This window comes from Electrona antarctica (assembly GCF_951216825.1).
Source record: "Electrona antarctica genome assembly, chromosome: 1".
NCBI lineage: Eukaryota > Metazoa > Chordata > Actinopteri > Myctophiformes > Myctophidae > Electrona > Electrona antarctica.
In genome coordinates this window covers 22,681,434-22,702,089 of record NC_136806.1, presented here as the reverse complement: position 1 = coordinate 22,702,089, position 20,656 = coordinate 22,681,434, and the positions used below count along the sequence as shown (strand labels likewise).

The 20,656-nt window shown below is 42.8% G+C and overlaps 1 protein-coding gene across 1 annotated transcript; it reads right to left on the bottom strand.

Annotated features, from left to right (window-relative positions):
* Positions 1 to 1,989: 1,989 nt before the first annotated feature.
* Positions 1,990 to 17,517, bottom strand: ehd1a (EH-domain containing 1a). Its single transcript, XM_079510426.1, has 6 exons — positions 16,681 to 17,517; positions 9,800 to 9,897; positions 6,474 to 6,715; positions 5,145 to 5,315; positions 3,794 to 3,958; positions 1,990 to 3,490 (listed from the first exon to the last, which is right to left on the bottom strand). Exons 1-6 carry the CDS (start codon positions 17,067 to 17,069, stop codon positions 2,954 to 2,956), a joined length of 1,602 nt encoding a protein of 533 aa, XP_079366552.1. The 5' UTR covers positions 17,070 to 17,517; the 3' UTR covers positions 1,990 to 2,953.
* Positions 17,518 to 20,656: the final 3,139 nt, after the last annotated feature.

Here is a 20,656-nt window from a genome sequence, read left to right as displayed (position 1 = left end):
CATTTCAAAGATTCCTTTTCAGGCAAACATGTCCACCGTAAGATGAACCTAAATAGGTTTGAATGGGGTTTTTAGGTGTAAGTATACAGGACTAGTAGCATGCCAAAGTTTGTGCTATTGCCATTGGGAATGCATTGGGCATTTAAGTTAAATAACTCAGAAACTACAAAACATTTCAAAGTAAAAAGTTCCAGCATGTGTCTCCACAGTAAGCTGAATTATAAAAAGTGTGAATGGAGTTTCTAGGTGAAAGTGCTTTTTTGACATGCCAATATCTGCCATTGAGCCCCATTGTAAATGTCTCAAATTTGAAAGCACTATATTTCTAAAACTATGAAACATTTCAAAGATTCCTTTTCAGGCAAACATGTCCACCGTAAGATGAACCTAAATAGGTTTGAATGGGGTTTCTAGTTGTAAGTATGTAGGACTAGTAGCATGCCAAAGTTTGTGCTATTGCCATTGGGAATGCATTGGGTGTTTAAGTTAAATAACTCAGAAACTACAAAACATTTCAAAGTAAAAAGTTCCAGCATGTGTCTCCACAGTAAGCTGAATTATAAAGAGTGTGAATGGAGTTTCTAGGTGAAAGTGATTTTTTGACGTGCCATAGAGCTGCCATTGAGCCCCATTATAAATTGCTCAAATTTGAAAGCACTGTATTTCAAAAACTATGAAACATTTCACGGCAAACATGTCCACCGTAAGATTAACCTAAATAGGTTTGAATGGGGTGTCTAGGTGTAAGTGGGTGGTATGTAGGACTAGTAGAATGCCAAAGTTTGTGCTATTGCCATTGAGAATGCATTGGGCGTTTAAGTTAAATAACTCAGAAACTACAAAACATTTCAAAGTAAAAAGTTCCAGCATGTGTGCCCACAGGAAGCTGAATTATAAAAAGTGTGAATGGAGTTTGTAGGTGAAAGTGATGTTTTGACATGACAATATCTGCCAACTCAGGAAACAGGGAGAGAGACACAATCTCCTCCAATGGTCCTATAGTACTGGGCATGGAACTTGAACCTGAGAAATGTCTGAACTTCAGAGTCAAGAGCTCTTCCGATTTGGATCAATCATGAACTTGATTTCAGACACAGCATCACATACTAACATAGTTTAGTGTGCTAAATACTTCTTTAGTATGTCTGTGTACCTCTACTGTTTAGTAGAAAATGGCATACTATGTAGGCCTAGTGGTTTCGGACACAACCCTGGTCTAGCCTATTGCAATATACAGTTAGCAAAGGTTTTAAGTTACATTTTACCCTAGCTGGCTGAGAAACATCCCCGTTTCTGTTCTTGCTCGTTTCTCTTTCGCCACAAGTTTGCCGTCTCCTCCACCATTGTATTCCACGCAACGTCACACCCATGTCAGTGTAGAAGCCACTTGTTTAATGAGCTGTTTTGGCTTAGCTTACTATTGGCAGTGGTGGGAGAAGTACGTACACTACTTTCAAATGGCAAAAAAAAATATATAGGGAGTGGTTATTTATGTTTTGTAGTACTCAAAATGAGATGTAAGTGAAGTATAAGTAAAAGTATTGAAAATTGGAAATACTCCAAAAAAGGAATAAAAATAGCCTACAATATTGTACTTCAGTACAGTAAATGTAAGCCTACTCAGTACAGTCTAGTAAAGCAAAAAGACCTAATAATTGTACTTAAACTTACTTTGCACCATTGACTATGGCTGCTTGGCTGGGAACAACAACCCACAGAGGGCAGTATAGGATATTTCATTCAAACAAATGATAAGCTTTGAGAGTGTTTTGGTTTATTATTATAAATTGTACTTTTGTTTTAAATCCAGGAGAGGAAGATTTGCAGTCCAAACAGAGGATTGCAGGTGGATTTGTGGAAGGTCTGCTTGGGTCACAGTGTCTGATTATTTTTAAAGATATTTCAAACGTAATGCTTAATAATTTGAAAAACATGTCAATGAAATGTATTGATACAAAGGTTAAATAAAACCAATTAAACCAAAAGGACTGATGGTAAATATTTCCTTTTTATTTATCTGGCAAAATAATGAAAAGGGAAGCATTTGGAAACATCCTCAAAGTTAACAGTCAGGAAATACAAAAATATAGATAAAGCAATTCTAACTGCTGATTGGATTTCTCTCCTCTCCAAATTAAAAAAAAAAGAAAAGGAAAAAAGCTATGTTTCTTTGGATCAACATAATATATGGACTGTATACGTATCAGACATATTTTACACAGGATGTACACATTCATGTCCAAATCATGCAACCACTGACACTCCAACATGAATCACCTGATGATCCAGCATTGTCCATCCATCAGTTGGCAACTCAAACCTCTCCCACTATTCATTTGTCACATGACATAATTCTCTCATAATGCACACATAACCCCCCCCCACCCATTCCCTCCCTTATCCTCTGACCCTCCAGTCTATCTCTGGTGAAAATGATCACAGCAATTCCTCCTCGCGGTGCGTTAGGAAGCCTGGAGACCGACAGCATTTTAACCCAGAATGCTCATGGCTCATGTACGCATTTTCCAGCCTAGCACGGCGCTTAGGTGCAGTTGATAGAGAAGCCCTGAATTGATATGCATTAGGCCATGGACCCCATTTGAAAATATTTTGTGGCAGGGACACTCATAACATAAGATTTTCACTGTTAGATTAGATTTAGTACAGAATTCTACAACTGTCTATGCTGTATACAGGTGGGAGATACAATAACAGTGGAGAGACCAAAATCTATTGATCTGAATAGTCATTTATATAGATTCTCTGAGTCATTAGGCTAACTACTAGCTGGTGAAATAATTGTGAAATTAAACTTTTCCTCGTACTGGGGAGACCCTGGAACCCCCTGAATGACCCCAGGGGGTCTCCAGACCCCAGTTTCAGAACCACTGCCCTAAGTACAGCGCAAGGCTGTGACACGGTTGGTCTCCAGGCTGCTCGTCTCTGCCCTGGATCACTCAGCCTCCAACAACGCTGCACGCTTGGATGGCGGCACCAGGTGTTCAGGCAGCTTGGCAGGAAGCTCATGACCTTCCAGCTTAACTTTGATCAGATGGTTAGCCAGGGCAAACTCCTCATCATCGAGGAAGCCGTCTTTATCCACGTCAGCCAGCTTCCAGATCTTCCCTAGGACTGTGTTGGGGAGCTTGGACTTCACCATCTCCTTCTTGGCCGCAGCACCTGACACTTTACCATTAATGGGAGAGAGAGTGTAGAAGATCTCATCGTATGTGGGCTTGTCACGGCCCACCACCCACTCCATCTCGTCAATACCCTCGCTGGCCCCCTCGCCAAATCCGTGACTGAAGGGCCCGCTCTGGGTCCCCGCGAAGGCTCCACCCTGGACTGACTGGCTGGGCATAGCCGCCTCCTCCTGGCGAACCAAGGCCATAAGGCGGGCAATGTCATTGGCCAGCATGTCCTCCACGGCTTCCAGCAGCTTGGGCTTCAGCGGTGGGAACTTGGAGAAGTCCTGGCCGTTCAGCAGATCCTAAAATGAGGGAAAGGGAAGGGAGCGTTTGAGGTAAAAACAGGAATTGGTGATGGAAATAGATCTGTCTTGCCTGGCTACCAAGGGGGAGTAAGTGCACAAGGAGCAGGATTTCCTGACACCAGGAAAAATAAATCTCATGTCCATCCTGCCCTGGAGGGGGGCAAGGGGAGGAAGAAGAGGGCAGAAAGGGGAGCAAGTGTAAAGGTTGAAGTTCATTTTGACTGCAAAACTATCTATTTCACAACACCACTCCCTTTAGTTTACTTACAACCCCTGCAACTTGTTTCAATTTCATCTCACCTGCATCTTATTGATGTTGGGGAAGTCTCCAGGTGAGATCTGGTGTTCCTTTTCAATCTTCAGGTAGATTTCACCCAGGTTGGAGATGAGCTCCTTCTTTTTGGTATCCTTCCCAAACACACTGGGCATCTCTTTCTTCAGGGAGGTGATGATATAGGCTTGCACCTGGACAGCACAAACGAAATAGTCTGACACTTTCCCATTGATAAATTCACACAGAAATAAACAAGACAGGGTCTAATAACAGCATGGCTGTTCTCAAAATGTGGAACTCAAGACTTCTTCTAGACTACTTCTTCCAGTTTACTGACTTCAGAAATCAGAAGGTATTTAATTTATGACGTATAGCTCCATATTTGTGATAGGGTTCCGCGCAACTCGACGGGAATTCTCGGGAACAATGCAAGTCATTTCATTTATATAGGAATATATACAGCACAAACGTTATGCGAATCAGTTAAGACGGGTAAAGTTAGCCGGGCACAAACAATATGTGATACTTCGCCAATCCGTAGAGCTGGTGGTTTGGGTTGGCCAATCAGGGAAGATGATGCATAAATCTCCTGAACAATCAGAAAATGTCTATGTCTTTCTCAGACCTGTGTGCTGACGGATACAGATAGTCATATTGGTGTTTGAGACCAAACGGTCAGAGTTACGCCCGGGACAGACAGACTCAAACAGAGATTCTGCAACTTTTACATAATATATAGAGAACCACATTGTAAGATTCCCATGTTACTAAAACAAACGTAAAATTCACTTCCGCTAATTTAGAATCAAGGAACCTAAATACTAGTAGTAGTACGATTACATAATCTAGGGATTTTTCTGGGGATGTCTTAAGGAATTGGCCAAGAAAGGAGTGAATGTCATTCAATCATCAATTAGTTTGAGGCATTTAATTAGCCGTGTATAAGAGCTTCTGTCTTGTCTGTCTGTTTGGACATCATCTCACAAACCCCTGGACAGATCAGCACTACATTGAGTTAGCACACTGTCAATAGATTAACATAGAATCCTACTTTTTGGTCCACTGCTATACTTTTTGAAATATTTAACTATTTTTAATCTAAGTAAATGGGTGTCAATCTGGACATGGATAGACTCTTTCAGAGCCTAGCCATCTATAAGGAAGTGAAAGGTGGTTTAATCAGAGTGAAACTTTTCCCAAAAAGTTATGCATCATAGACGGGCCTCAAGAAGTCCAAGATCCACATGAAGCCACGTCGTTGTGGTCCAGTTTCATTTTTAAGAGAGATAGAAAAGGCAAGGGAGAGAGGGGATGACATGCAGTACAGTGACTCAGGGCGGATTCACACGGGGGTTTATAGCTGCGAGGAGGACTAACCTTGGCGAGGCGCGCCCGTTTAATGAGGTCATTAAGCTTGCGAAGTGCTGCATTGCGTGGTAGGGATTGGATGTCCAGGAACAGGTCTTGCTCCTCTGCTTCAAACAACTTCCTGTTGTCAGGGACCAATAGCGGCTGGGCCCAGAATGAGCCAATATACACACGTACCACCTGGAATTAAGAGTGACGGTTAGTTAGATTACTCCCATACTGTCTATCAAGTGGTCGTTCACACAGTCAACACCCCCTCAGGGGAAGGAAATTCTTTACATGGGTCTCAGGCATGTTGACGCCACAGTCCAGGCGAGGTATTATGTATTGTAAATGGCCACGAGATTACTTACGTCAGTTACGTGCACCAAAAAAAGACGCTCAGGATGTCAAGAGATGTACACAGGATGGTCAGGTTGACAATAAATCAACGCAGAATGATAACAAGCACTTTTATGCTTGTGTAGAGTGGGTGTGTGCAGTACATTGCTATTCCAATGTCAGTGAATAATGATCCAGAACGTCCAAAGGTTACAGTCTGGGTTTGGTTTATGATTATCACTATAGTCCAAACATTAACCAAACAAATCATAAGACATGGCAGGCCACATGATTTCACATGAGCTATATCAATTAATATGTGGTATTAAAAGCTGTAACACTGCCATTTCACTTTCATTGTCCACAATCTCCACATATGGGCGATTTACAAATGTCCTATACTTGAACACATGTCACATCGGAAATCTGGTCCAGGACGACCCCTCTTATTACCGTAGATTGCATACCGTCTTCTTTTATCACTGTGCCCTTGAGCAGGTCATATGCACTAAAAAAGCTCCTTCTTAGAATGAACAGACTGCTGACAATGCCCTGTCACACCTCCGGTGACCTCACCAACCATGTGCAAATTGTTAAGTGAATATAACAAACTATTGACAACTGATTTCTAAAAGGCACAAGCTTGTATTCATGGTAGAGAATTGACACCAGTTCAATACTGGTCAATGTGGAGGTTACATACTGTGTATCCTTTGCAAGCTAACTTTATCACTGTTGTGCAATCATCGTTTTTTTGTGAAAATGAATACAGCAGGAGAAATTTTACTGTCATTGTGTTTAGTCAACAATACTACCCAAACCTTGCTGTAAGAGAAAATGAAGGATGAAAAATATAAAACTGATGTTTTCCGTTCTTGAAGATTGAAAACGTGCAGTTTTCTATTTGTGTGTGTGAAAAAACAACATCATCATCATCTGAATAAAAGGGAAAATGCCATGGTTTCCCTTTAAAGAAAACCCTACTCTGCTTTAGAAGAACCCAAGAGCTGTGCCTACCTCAGGCGTGTTGATGATTTTTCCCAGGGACCACATCAGTGCGCCATAGACCCTCATCAGCTGCTGTGTGCTGATCTGGTCGGCCTTATTGAGTACCACGCGCATCTTGTCTTCATGGTTCTTCAAGGCTCGAATGACCTCGGAGAACTCGTCAGAGATGTCCAGCTTGTGAGCATCAAACAGGAGAATGATGCGGTCTACACGCTCAGCGAACCACTCCAACACAGCAGCAAAGTCATAACCTAGAGGGGGGAAGGGGGCACAATTAGTGTTTTCACTGTCAGCACTGCAACTGGCATTGGTTAGGAATTTATTCATTGTGAAACATTTGGTTGTTGTTGAAAGAAAAACAATATATTTTCTACATAAATCAAGCTCTGCTGCAGTTTACTTTAGACCCATTTAACTTCTGTATTTGGAGTTTAAAAATGTAATTGTTGAAGTCAGTTCACTTAAGGTTAACTGGCTTAGATTAAGATTCATGATTAAGATTATATTAAGATTAATTAAGTAAAATTAAGTAAAAAAGAAATGAAGGATAGAAATGGAGGACATAGGAATTTGAATGAGAGATGGAAGAGATTTCACTACAAAATGCTTGTTTAGAGACGACTGAAAAGCTATCAGTGATAGCTATCAGATCCTTTGTAATGCACCTGTCACCACAAGCGCATTACAACAGGAGATGACACACCCATGCTGCATGAGGTGTTCTACAAACACATCACTAACCTATTCAAATTCTGAAGGAAGAATTGAAACAGTGAGAAAATGACAACACATTTTAACATACCTCTCTCCCCAACCCTGGAGTTGGGGAGAGAGGGATAGAATTATGGTTTTGATTAGTGTCTGTATCATCTGATCTGAGAAGAATGCTATTGGTCTAAATATCTAAGCTGCCATACAATCAGTGCCAAATCTGCTGCATACGCATTCCAACAGATTGAGCCTTTGTCTGTGCCTGTGAGAAAGAGGAGGTAGAAAAAGAGAAGAGAAGTGAGTAGTAGCAAGATAAAGAATCAAGTCTAGTGAAAGAGAAACCTGTGCAGGAGTAATACAGTAACAATCCAGAGAGACAGAGAGAGAGAGAGAGAGAGAGAGAGAGAGAGAGAGAGATGTTATGGGGATAAAAGTGGAATTTTAAAGTCCAACATTCCTGTGGGACACAGCTGAGGACATTCCCTGCTTGTCCAATGGCTGCTTTCAACACACGTCCCTGTGCGGGCAGACAATGACAGCTGCTCCTCTCCCCCTACAGTGTGGTATCTCCCCACCCTGGCCTCTGCTTTACTAAAGACTACATTGACAACTGCTAGCACACGAGCGTGTGAGCCAGGAATGTGCCTGTACAACTTTTTCATCTGACCGATCCAAATACATGACCATTAGAAATTGGCTGCCACTTAGTGCCGATCCTCTCAATTATATATTTGTGAACAGCCTACACCGAACAATACAACCCATTGTCACTGTGGTAATAGAAATAAGTCTCAATGTCCTTTCATCAGTGGAAAAAGGTGTGGCAACAGCCATGCATCATATTCTCCAAGTGGTGTAATTCTCTTACTCATGCCATTACCATGTTCTAGTCTGATATCAGCCTCATGCCAGTACATTCCTTGTACATGCACACACGAGCCAGTCATACATCAGCTGAACAATCCAGACAGCCATGTTTATAGTAGACATATGGTACAGTATGTCTGTGGAGTCCAGTACTGTATCTGTGTTTACACAGAAACAATAGCGATGAAGATAGTGTGTGCGTGTTACGTGCATGAAACAGGAAGAGTGAGAGAACCTGTGTGTACTGCATAGATGAGTGACTCCAAAAGTATACATGTACAGTATCCATCTACTGTATATATCGTGTGTGTGTGAGTGGGAGTGTCTAGGTAGATGACAGAGTGGAGACTGTGTAAGTGTGTTAATATTGGAGATAGTATGTATCAATAGAACCATAATTGTCTAAGGTATGTGGTATTCTCTGGCCTCAGGTTACTTCTCTTCCTACTGAGCCTCAAAGTCTGGAAAGGGTCACCTCAGCGTACACAAGTCACTGCAGACTCACACACTTCCTTTTGTGGCTTATCAGAAACCACTTATACACGCTGTCGCTCGTCTGTTTACAGTCGCTTCTTAGGCATTTCAGGGTCTAATCCTTCATGCACTCTCTTGTCCACATCCCTGCCTGCTATGTCCTTTGCATTCTCCTTCACCTCATGATTCAGTCTCTCTGACGCTTATGAGAAATTGGAGTCCATAAAGAGCGTATGGACTGACTATGTCGGACCACTGTTCTTGGCTACATTTCTCTGTATTACTCAGCTTAACCTCCCCAAAGTACAAAAAAAAACACATGCTCTGCAGCAGTATTTTATGCTTCCTCTGTAAGGGGTAAAGAGGAATACCAACGAACTCGCCTCAAAACACAGTCGCCCCAGGCTATGCTTAAACGGTTAACTAACCTTATTCCTAACCTTAACCTCAGTAAAACGGTGCCAAAGGCTAACCCTATTCCTAAACCTAACCCCAGTATAACTAAGCCTAAACCTAAACTTATTTCTACCCTTATTCTCAGTAAAACGGAACCGCCGCACTGAGCGGTCGGTGCAAGGTCGGCGGACCATGAGGCAACCATTCAGGAAAGAGCAGGTACAAAAAGCATGAGTCTGTTTACTTCCTCCGATACCTTCTCTTGCCATTCGGAAAACTCAGCAACATAAAGGGGGGATGGGAAATGTATTCCTGGTTGAAAGAAGGGGTGGCAGTCTGGCAGAGAAAAATGACAAGCTATCACATGTCCTGAAAAAACCCAGGATGTGGCAGTTATGCAGTCAGCAGCACACTGAATGGCAGAGGCCCTGAAGTGACACTTAAGTGACCCTGGAAGTGAAGGAATTGTTTCAGTGAGTGAATTCTCTCTCTGGAATCATTTATTTCCTGACAATACCAGAAAGACAAAAATAGAGGGAAAGGTACTGAGGGGAAAAATGATACGAGGGAAAGAGGTGTGTGTGTGACCCAAGGGGAGAGATTATGCTGACAACATAGCAGAGAAGTGAAAATTGGAAAACAAAAGAGAAGACAAGGAGGAAGGGGGGGAGAGGGCATAAAAACAAGAATATGTAGATTGTCGAGTGTATTTACATAGTGGAACATGTTTACTCTGGGCCTCCCTGTACGTTTGACTGAAAGACATGGGATCAGGTGTGTGCAGATTCTTGAGAAGTAGGTATATACAAATACTAAGGAAAGGTTGCGTGTGTGGCGTGTGTACCAGTGTGTGAGAGAAAGAGTTGGCGTGCGTGTGTTAGAAATACCTCTGCTGATCCTCTGTTTCTCCCCTGAAAGAATTCCAGGAGTATCGATGATACTGATGCTCTCCAGGACTGCATTAGGCATCTGGGCACACATGAACCTGGTGGGTGGTTGGGTGGGTCGGGGAAGGGGGGTCAGAGAGAGAGAGAGAGAGAGAGAGAGAGAGAGAGAGAGAGAGAGAGAGAGGAAAGAGAGAGAAGGAACATGGGTGGGAGGGAGACGGGAGACAGAACCGGTCAGGTGAGAATGTTGATACATAAGCTTGTCATTAAACAGACCTGAACGCTTCTCACTGATGGTTGGCTTGCAGTGGAACAAATGACGGCACTGGAAAAGACAACTGGAGCACAAAGGGCGCTGGCTTCCTGTGAGATTCAGTCCCGCGTGAGTTGTGGAAATGGGGTTTCCCGTTGAAACGCCACAAGGCGGTGGGGGGTCGGTGCTGTGCATGAACTGAATTAACACTCACCCTTGTACGCCTGTTGTACGTTACCTGTGTGTAAAATAAGACTATAGGAATGTGATAACTGTCATAATTGGCATCCCCTGGCTGATACAGACAATAAGCCTCTCTAACTCACTTGACTCAATTGGCATAGACAACTGTAGCCGCGGCCAATCCAGTGGGGGGCCTAATAGTATTCAGTCGAACACTTCGAGTGGCTATTTCTAGCTATTCCTTAGGTTGGTTCTTAAACAGGATGGACGAGAGTAGTCGATGTGACATCATGCTGTGACGTCACGCTGCTGTCCGTTGTTACAAAGTGAATAATGGGGAAACATGAAAGTCACCCAAAGTACAATGGTTTCTATTCAGCTAGAACACTGGGGGTTTAAACTTTAAAAGGCTAAGCGGAGGTGTGGCATTGTCCAGCTGAGACACGCACACAGATAAATCGCATGTTATGAATGATGAGAGAATGAGCGGGCTGCAAAGAACCCTTCGGAGTACCACACGGAGGACAAAGAGGGCGATTGTTAGACCAAGCCCACGCTTCAGAGTCCTCCTCGCTCTAGCGCTCAGTCAGTCACTCTGAACCAATATTCAAAACATAAGCTTAGAGACACAAGGTCAGACATGGAGAACCCGGTCTTTACATTCCTGCAGCAACCGCAGTCAGGGAAGCCAGGCAGGCAGGCAAGTGCACGCACGCGCACACACGCACACACCACAACCTCTAACACAGAGGTCTCATACCACATGCAGGGAAAGGGGGAAAAAATCCAAGGACAAACAAAAAGTCAAAGACATTTGAGAGCATGCGTGTATATAGTGATATACATAGTATTTTACTGCAATGAACCGTCTTGCCAAATAAAACAAAAACATGTTGATTTTCCCCCTCTGTCTCTCTCAGCCTATCAGTACAATATCCAGTCGGAATCTTGGCTAAGGTTTTCCACACAGCCATCAAGCCCAACATTTTCCACACACAGCCTCTAGCAAAGGGAAAAAAAAGAAACCCCTGTGATGAACTCTCCAGCAGAATACTCGGAAACAAGAGACTCCTGCAACGCACTGGGGCAGGAGAATCTCCTGCTGGCTGAATTCCCATTCTGTTGAAATAATGTGAGGCGAAAGTGTGAACCCCTCCCCCGTTTGTGGGGCCGGGGTGCTTGCATCCTGGAGAGGAGGGTGAACATTCTGTGTCATACAGTCATGTGATTGGAAGTCAGGCTCCACTTTGACATATGAGGTTTTTCCTTTTGTACCCTACCCTCTGTCCTATGACCCCCCTCCCTCGCACCGCAGACACAACCTCTCCTAGGATGAGGGGAAATAGGCTGGCTGGCGTTAGCACTGAGGACGTGGACAGAGAGATTGCAACTGCAACGCTTTTCCACATGTTTGCTTCCTGTAACATCTTGATGTGTGTATTTACGTGTGTGCACGCGCTGCTGCATACTGCTTTTTCCGTGAGTGTGTGTGTGTGTGTGTAAGCCCCTATCCAACTAAAGTTGCAGTGTCAGAGTCCTGGAATAACAGCCTGCGAATGGGACAGCACGGATCAGGACAGTGCAGGCCTGGGGTGGGCCAGAGCGGAACTTGCACTCTGCTGACTCGGGCCTTGCTGGCTACTGGCTCACAGAGAGCAGTCGGCACACACAACAAACACACTGGGGGCCCACAGCCTGCTCTGCCACACAGAGTGGAGGGCAGGACGGGCAGCAAAGAGTCGCAAAAGCGTAAAATGTGTGTGTGTGTGTGTGTGTGTGGTCACTCCAAATAATAATAACTATGATGATACATTTGAAACTAGTGGAAAAACATGGACATTCATCCTAAAGTCAACCATCAGCATCCAGGCTTCTCAATCACACGACACGAGTACTACATTGTATATGTGGAGATCACCTGACCTAGCACTGTTTACTCTCCTCATAAATTACTGGTTCTGGTATGTGCCAGACCTATCAAGGTCCGGTAGTTAAAGGATAATCTGCAGGCTGAATAACTATGGTTAGAGAGCTGCATTATAGACCCATCATCATCATCATATAACTAGGCCCAGGACCGATACAATTCAGAAAATGTAGCATGATCCCCCCTCCCCCAAACCAGCAAATGATCAAATCGACCCTATTTACTATCTAGTTTTATGTGCAAGGAGATGCTAAGCCAAACCATACTTGGAGGCCAATCTAACTACTGTTGGCCTTGTGTAAGGAAAATGGAAAATTACAGAGTCGCAGTCAAAAACAGCCTAATGTAAAATGTGGTTCAATTTGCATGCAGTATAGCATGGGTTTTCAACTGGTGGTCCGTAGACCACTGGTGGTCCGCGAAGGTATTGCATGTGGTCCCTGACCACGCATTTAGTATGTAGGAAAGTATTGTGTAGGAAAGTGATGATTTGTATTTTATTTTATCGACCACTAGTGGAGAAACATTGCAGTAAATGACCTGGTGACCATGGTATGGTATGATGATGGCTTGTCTATGTTGTCAGTTACTGGAAAGTCAGACATCAAGACTTACCACAGAAAAGGTAGTTAGAAACTCAAGGGAAACTGTGCCGGACTTCCTGGTTGAGTAACTTGAGTCACCATTATAAGGAAATGTCAAACAATGTCATGTGACTCATATCTGCTCGCTCATACATATGTTGCAATGCACAGCATCGTGAGTTTCATATGGAAGGTCAATTATCCCCCACACCACGCCCATATCCCCCCTCCCAACACAACAGTGGTCCCCAAGTTGATTCTCAGTCAGGGTAGTGGTCCCTGGTTCACAATCAGTTGAAACCCCCTGCAGTATAGTACTATGTAGGCTTACAGCATAGTACTATGTAGGCCTACAGCTATTCATGTCATTCAGGTCTACCGTGGTTATGTATTGGGACTCCACATACGCTAGACCAAACACCTGCAACCGCAGTATTACTCACAAGTTAACCTTACCCAGCATGATGACCTGATTTTCAATAGGCTCTTGTAAGTCCAGTATGTGACCATTGGACCCTCTATGTGCCTCTGACACAAAAGAGGCTGAATTCAAAGAAAACCACAAGTCCTGTGGTACCATATGAATCATTTGACTAGGGGGGCTACAATGGACAATAGCCTATATTTACACAAGTTGTTAGCCGCTTCCTTCTGGGGTCTATAGACTACTTAGGGATGAGTTCTGAATTGTGTGGCTGTAGTCCATAGTCGAGTTCAGTCAAGCAAAACAAAGCATGTTTAAAATCTAGGGCTAGACATGGATTGAGTCCTGCTTTTGAGATTGAATTATCTGCTAGCTAGAGCATAATAGTTGCCAATACATTGTTCAAAAAGTGCAAATACCACCCACTTAGTGTTAGCGCTCCAGGCAGGCTAAAACGAATTCTAAATATCTGAAGGAATCTGAGGGCATATTGTGTGAATTAATCTTTATTCATTGCCAAATACGACTCTGTAATGTGTATTAGCAACATTAGCATCAAGGACCTCATGAGTCATGACACAATACATGGGTCACAATTTGATTCACATTCCAATACTTGATAATACGAAAACACAGAACAAAAATGTATAAACAGAGCTACAATACATAGGCTGACACTCAAAGAGAGCTACTAGCATGTAATCAAACAAGGTAAAATATGTTGGATTATGATGTTTCTAAAACCTTATTTAACATAGGGCGATTTACTAGCCAGATCGATATGGTAAGTTATCGCATTGGGGGCAGCCATGTTTGTAGACGTTTGTTCCAGTGCTGTTGTTTAACGTCATTGAGTTGATTGGCCGTAGCCGCAATATCAGATTTTCAACCAAGTCCTACCCCGCCATAGACAGTCACCAGACCCTGAATAGCAACATTTTTTTTGAGGGGGGCTAGCCCGTCCTATGCCCAGCTTTGTGTATTTGTGTGTACCACATTTGAGATGATTTGATTGACCTATGCCCAGCTTTGTGCGTTTGTGTGTACCAAATTTGAGATGATTTGATTGGCTGAGCACGGAATGTGATGATGCATGACCGATGACGATAAGAGCGCCCCTCACTTCACACGAGTGTGATGTTTTTAATGGCCGTGGCTAGAGATTCAGGGGCTGGAGCCAGGCTAACAAATACAACTTCACTTACTCATTGCATACCACATGGGCACTAGACCAGCATAAGACTGTAGGCACAACACATTAAAGGATAATAGATCACACAACTAGTCTATTCAAATTTCACAACTAGTTTTTAACACAGAAACTCAGGTGCACACAACACACATGCACCATTAAAATAGAATTTAGGCTGTCTGTGTCCACAGTCACACTTGACCTAACACAAACGTATCCTAAAATCATCCTAGTCAATCAGCCATCAGCCATCTGACAGTTTCCTGAATCGGATGATATTGTTGTTTGGCGCATTTTCTTTCTAAAGGGTACGTGGATTAAGTGTGTTGTATCTGCCTTTTTGGACCTTAGTGCTCTTACAGTCTCTGTGGGGTATGAGAATATAATGGATAATCAAAACAGTATAGTGACAATTTATTATGACTAGCCCCCCTATTGCTATGTGTCATCCAGAGTTAATTGGTGTTGTTCTATTTGTCTCTGTGGGGTGATGCAGCATATGGCTGCATCACCCTCCTGATAATCTGAAGCTGCTGGGGCAGATTAAGATCATGACAGTCTACAGAATTAGCTAGTAATTGGGTGTATGTGTGAGTTTGCATGCACTAGCCATCTGTTTGGCTGACTCCTCCTGAAAAGGGTGACACGACATAGGCCACAAGGGAGAGAGAGAGGCACTATACCACTACATCCCCCAGCATCACCACAGGAAATGAATACATAAACAACCAGTTGTTGGTCATCATCATAATCCCATTGAACTGGACCATGAACCTTCATGGCGTCAAGACTGTAGACTGATTTCAGCAAGCATGAACACGATCACAAATCCATGCTCCCCTTATAATGCACTTTGTCACAATGATTTAATAGCCTAGTACTACAGTATATGACTGTCCCTGGCCCTGCACATACTTACTTACATACATATACTTTACTTGGTTGTTGGCTTGCATGTCGCTGTCTCGCACCACTTAAATAGATGATCTCTACAACCTCACAACGCATCAACACATTGTGAGCTTGTAGATCTGCTATTTTCTGTGTGAGACACAATGCGCAAGTTCACAACTAAGTATAAATCAAGCTTAAGCTAGGATGCTTTAAAGCTTTGGGCCTGCCCTGGAATGAGAAAAAGAAAAGTCCAGTCACCATTGGCCTTTCGCCAAGACTCTTAACTTAAGTAATATCCTGTGTATTTCCCATTGCTGTGTCATGGGAAACTGACTCAAAGAGTGACTGAGTGACACAGTGTGACCCTGTCATAATTCTAAGATTCTCTAGAGCTCTACGGAGCCAGTGGGCTCAGGAAGGACTCAAGGTCACAAGGTGCACTGTAGACTCACTCTGACTGACAAGCTGGCTGAACATCTACACAAGTAAGAGCTGATGACTGAACAACGTTTACAACCGCTCTCATCAAAGAAGCAATGTCACATACAACAAGACAATCACCAAAACCTTTAAACCTTACAGATAAGATTTAATAAGGACTCCTCGAAGGCAAGTGGACAAGGGAGGTGGCCTGCTGGCTGCCACCGATGTGGCAACATTTGTATCGCCCGGGGGTGCGAAACGAACATCTGAGGACAGGAAAAGGTCACGATGTTGCCTAGCAGCATTAATCACAACCATTTCCTATGTTCAAGGTGCCCTACTGTGATTGTGTGATATAAAGGCCAATAAATCTGCCAGCGGGTGAAATAATTCTGCCAGGTGCTTAGGATGAGGTGATTGTACACAGCTCATGCTACAAGATTCTGTTTACTTTCAATGTTCATTCCAAGTTGGCAGGGGCAAAAAGCTTGCCTCAACACGGCAGACCATTCTTCCAGCAAGGATAGCATTCATAAAGGTGATTGTGGAAAGTAACAACCTGCTTTTAACAGTCTGTGACACTCACTGGCACCTCCACCTACCTATTGACACTGAACACATACATTCTCTTCAGATGATGAAACCAATGGGAAAAAATGACACACTTGGCTCAGTGACACCTGGGAAAATTGTGCAACATTCTTTTTCTTCAAAGACTAAACTACACCTCCTAGACCTAGACCCTAGGTGTAGTTTACTCTCTGAAAGAGACTTGAAAGTGTGTGTGATGATGTGTAAATATAATTACCGGTACTCAGGACTGTCTGTACTGATTACTGAACACAAAATGGCAAATAATTATATCAACATTGCATGTTATTCTATCAATATACATGTCTCATTACTCTATTGCTCTGGGTTTTGTCCTATTAATGCCTCCTAATCCTACTGTATTAAATATTTCTACTGCAGCGTGGGAACTTTTTATTTTTTTTCTTTACCTGTTGAGAAACGCGTTGCCAAACGCGTTCAGCTTGCGGAATGGCTTTTTGGGGTCGACCACCAGAGCGTTGCCTGGGATCACCCCCTCCTGATCCCCGTGCATCACCGCGATGAAAGAGTCCGTCGTTGGCTCGGGGCCGATCCGCATGCCGGGGAAGTCCTGCTCCATTAGGTGCCGAATGAAGGTGGTCTTGCCGGTGGAGTACTGGCCCACCAGCAGCACCATGGGCTTGTTGTCGAAGTCGGCATCTTCGAGCGCCGGGGAGTGGAAGTCGTGGAATCGATACGCGTCCTCCAGAGGGAAGAGTTTGTTCCGGTAGAGCCTCCGCAGCCCCTCCGACACATTCTGAAACAACTCGGGGTCCTTCTTTCCGTTCTTTCTGAACATGGTGGTTTTGTCCTTTTTTTCTCCTGTGAACCGGGTTCAGTTCAGTTGCGGTGTGCCTTCTTCTGTCACACACCGTCAGGAGAGGAGAGCAGCTGCCTGGTGGAATGAAGTGACGTTAAGGGCGAGGTCTTGGAAGTTTGTGTCCCCACCCTCCTCTCTACCGTCTCTGCTCACAGCACAGCCGCACACAGCCAGTCAATCATCCGGAGAAGGACACCCTCTCGATTTGCGTTAGCTAGCTACAAACACAATGTACACGGCTACGCGTAAACCGTAAACTCGGATTAACCTCGCCCACAGACAACTATAAATAATGAAGTATTGCCTGCGAAATGGGATTATTTAACCCGGTTCTGTGTAGTTAGCGTGCTGCTATGCTACTACTAGACTCATGTAACTACCCGGCTGTGTGTGTATCAGCTGTACGACGAAACATAAGAATGATGACGATGGCACGCAGTAGATACCGGAAACGTCATTATTTCACAATAAAGGTTCAACGAGGCCGTCCTTGCTTTCTTGGCCACATGAGGCCGATCGGTCGTGCAACACTGTGCGTAAAAAAAAATTGTTTTTAAATTGTTTTATCCTCTTAGCAAATTTGGAAATGGCCTGTACTTTCGTTGAACTGTGGCCTACCCATTCTACAAACTGAGTGAATACAAATTTCAATCAATCAATCAATCAATCAATTTGACTTATTCTTATGTATGATGCTCCACGACCACGGGCTAATTATGTTAGTTCAGATAGGCTACATGTCAGTCATGGCACTGTCAGTTTATCTGAATTTAGAGTGGCAGCGGTGGTCGAACGGAGTGCGGAGGTCGCCAGTTCGAATCAGCGGCCCGACACGTTAAAATTACCACCGCTGAAGTGCCCTTGAGCAAGGCATTGAACCACTACCATGAAATGTTCTATGAGCAGGGCCTGGCTGGAAACAAGTTCTTGAGCTTAGCCCAGATACCCTGGGTAAATATAGTAACTTTGCTTTGCTTTGCTTAGACACTCTAGCTCTGTGTCATCTTTCGCTTTCATTATTATTATCAGGGTTTTGATTCAAACAATGGCAGGCTTGTTTCCATTGTGGGGTGTTTCCATTGTTCGTTGATTTGGACTTCGTTCATCTTTCATACTCAAAATTGAAACGAAAATGTTTGATATGCTATGACTCATATTTGAGTATTCTTGTTAAATTGTATTTATTTTAATTTAAATATGCAAATATACCAAATTAAGGAATGTATAGTTGTACTGTAGTAGGCCTATACTATCCAAAAAAGTGTTTTTGTTGAGTTTCTTGACTTTGTTGTCCTCCTTCAGAAGTAAGACAGGAAGGCCTTATAATAATAATACATTATTATTATTATTATTAATAATAATAATAATAATACTAATAATAATGATAGGCTAATAATAATAATAGCTCAAATTTATATAGCGCTTTTCTAAATACTCAAAGCGATTTACATAAAACACTAGGAACAGACTTTATTCAAGAAAACAAAGAAAAAAACAAAGAAAAACAAGTACAAGATCAGTGCAAGGTTAAAAACATAAATGTTTAAACAAGGGATGGGGGGACATCTTAACCAGACCTCAGCTGGGGAAAGCTATCTTGAAGAGGTGGTTATAGATTTCAGTCTTCTCATTATCTGATCTAACACACACACACCACTCATTATCTGATCTAACACACACACACACACACACACACACACACACACACACACACACACACACACACACACACACACACACACACACACACACACACACACTGTGTGGGGCATGCAGCATCCTTCAACATTTGGAGAAGAAATAGCATTATAAATAAACGGAGACTATCACAGGTTTATAACCTTTACTTTATTGTGAATAGGAAATTCAACAGAAAAAAACATGTACGGTAATCACAAAAAACAGATGTCCAGTATTATTTTCTCTCTTTCTCACACACGCACGCACGCACGCACACACACACAGTCTTTTAGTCACAGTGTTTTTTTGTGGCGTTTAGATGACATGGGGTGCCCCTCCACAAATAACAGCAGCTCCACTGGAAGCCTCAACATTTCCATATGGAGATGCTGTTACAGCTGGTGGGACCCACTCAAACAGCACTTTGTAGGCCTCATGTGATCGTGGTGCCATTCACTTCACATCACACAGGAGGGGTGCTTGTCCTGTTGTTTGCAACAGACCTGTATTAAATAAGATAGAGGTAGAGAGCAAGACAGTCAGACAAATTGTGAACGGCATACAGACAGGCAGGCAGGCATGACATCATATTCACTTTCACTTCTCTGTCCCCACTGTCCCACACAATGTGAGACCAATTGGTATTCATGATGGAACTATTGCGATATACTCTATGCTATGGGTATACTTAAATATATTACTCTAAAACCACCATATCCTGGTAAGATAACAAGGACATAAGTTAGTCTTCATCATTCATAATGGTTTAGCTTCACATGTTTTCTTTACATGTGAAACAATACTGCCCTCTTTCGGTAAAGAAATAACTGCTGGCTGCCTAAAATCTTTTTACAGTGGACATCATATCTAAGCAATCATGTGATGTGACAATACCACTGAGACTTAATAACTAGTCAATAAAGAATTATACATTGTCCTTTGATCTTGATTTTTATTGCCTCTGAGATTACACTGTCCTCACTATAATGATAGCAATAAAAATCAGGTTTATTGAATGAAAAGAATGAGGAGTAAAGGAATATGATGAGTCAAGAAGGTGTGCCACACTAGAGGAAAGGAAAATTAACCATGCAATTCATTTCTATTAATATTTTACTTATAAGCATTGCTTGATTGATAGGCACTCAAAGGGCAGTGGACATTATAACTGCCCTGTGCACTAGCATTAATGCAATGGCCTTCACTCCTAGGTTCCCCAGAATCTCTGTAGACTTATCCTGACTGAGCTTTGACCCTTAACCCTTCCATGATGTGAAAAACAGGGCCATAAAACAATATAAGGGTGGGCTAAGTGACCTTAGTTCCGATTACCTCCTCCAACTGTCTTCGCCCTCCAGCCTTCTGTTGTTCTGTGATGCCGCCTACTATTGCATTCAAAGACTCAGTATCTCAGACTCAGACTCAGTATCTTCTATCTCAGTATCTGATGAATGGAGCTGAGTCAGAGACTCTAACTTGATCAATTACAGAATACTTTTGAAGAGTTAATTCTATTTAAATCGTATTACAGGACCTCTGCACTTCATGTTCATGGAACTAGTTTGTGTTGCTAAGCAATACTTGCCAAAAATCTGCTTACTGACTGGCATTATATTTGTTTCCTAGCAACTATAAGTTTCTATCTGGAAGCAGTGGTGGGAGCTATTCTCTGTTGTCACTCATTTAAAAAAAAAATCTGGCAGCCATTATGTGTCCCTCCAAGTTCAAATTCAGTTCAAATTAAGTGGTAGAGGCAAAACTATACAATAATAAAACACAATGTAATCCATCATATTATAGGATGGTACAAATGCTAAATAGCCTTAGGGCTCGACTACCGGTATAAATATATAATAAAGTATTACTCAATTGAATTCTATTAGTAA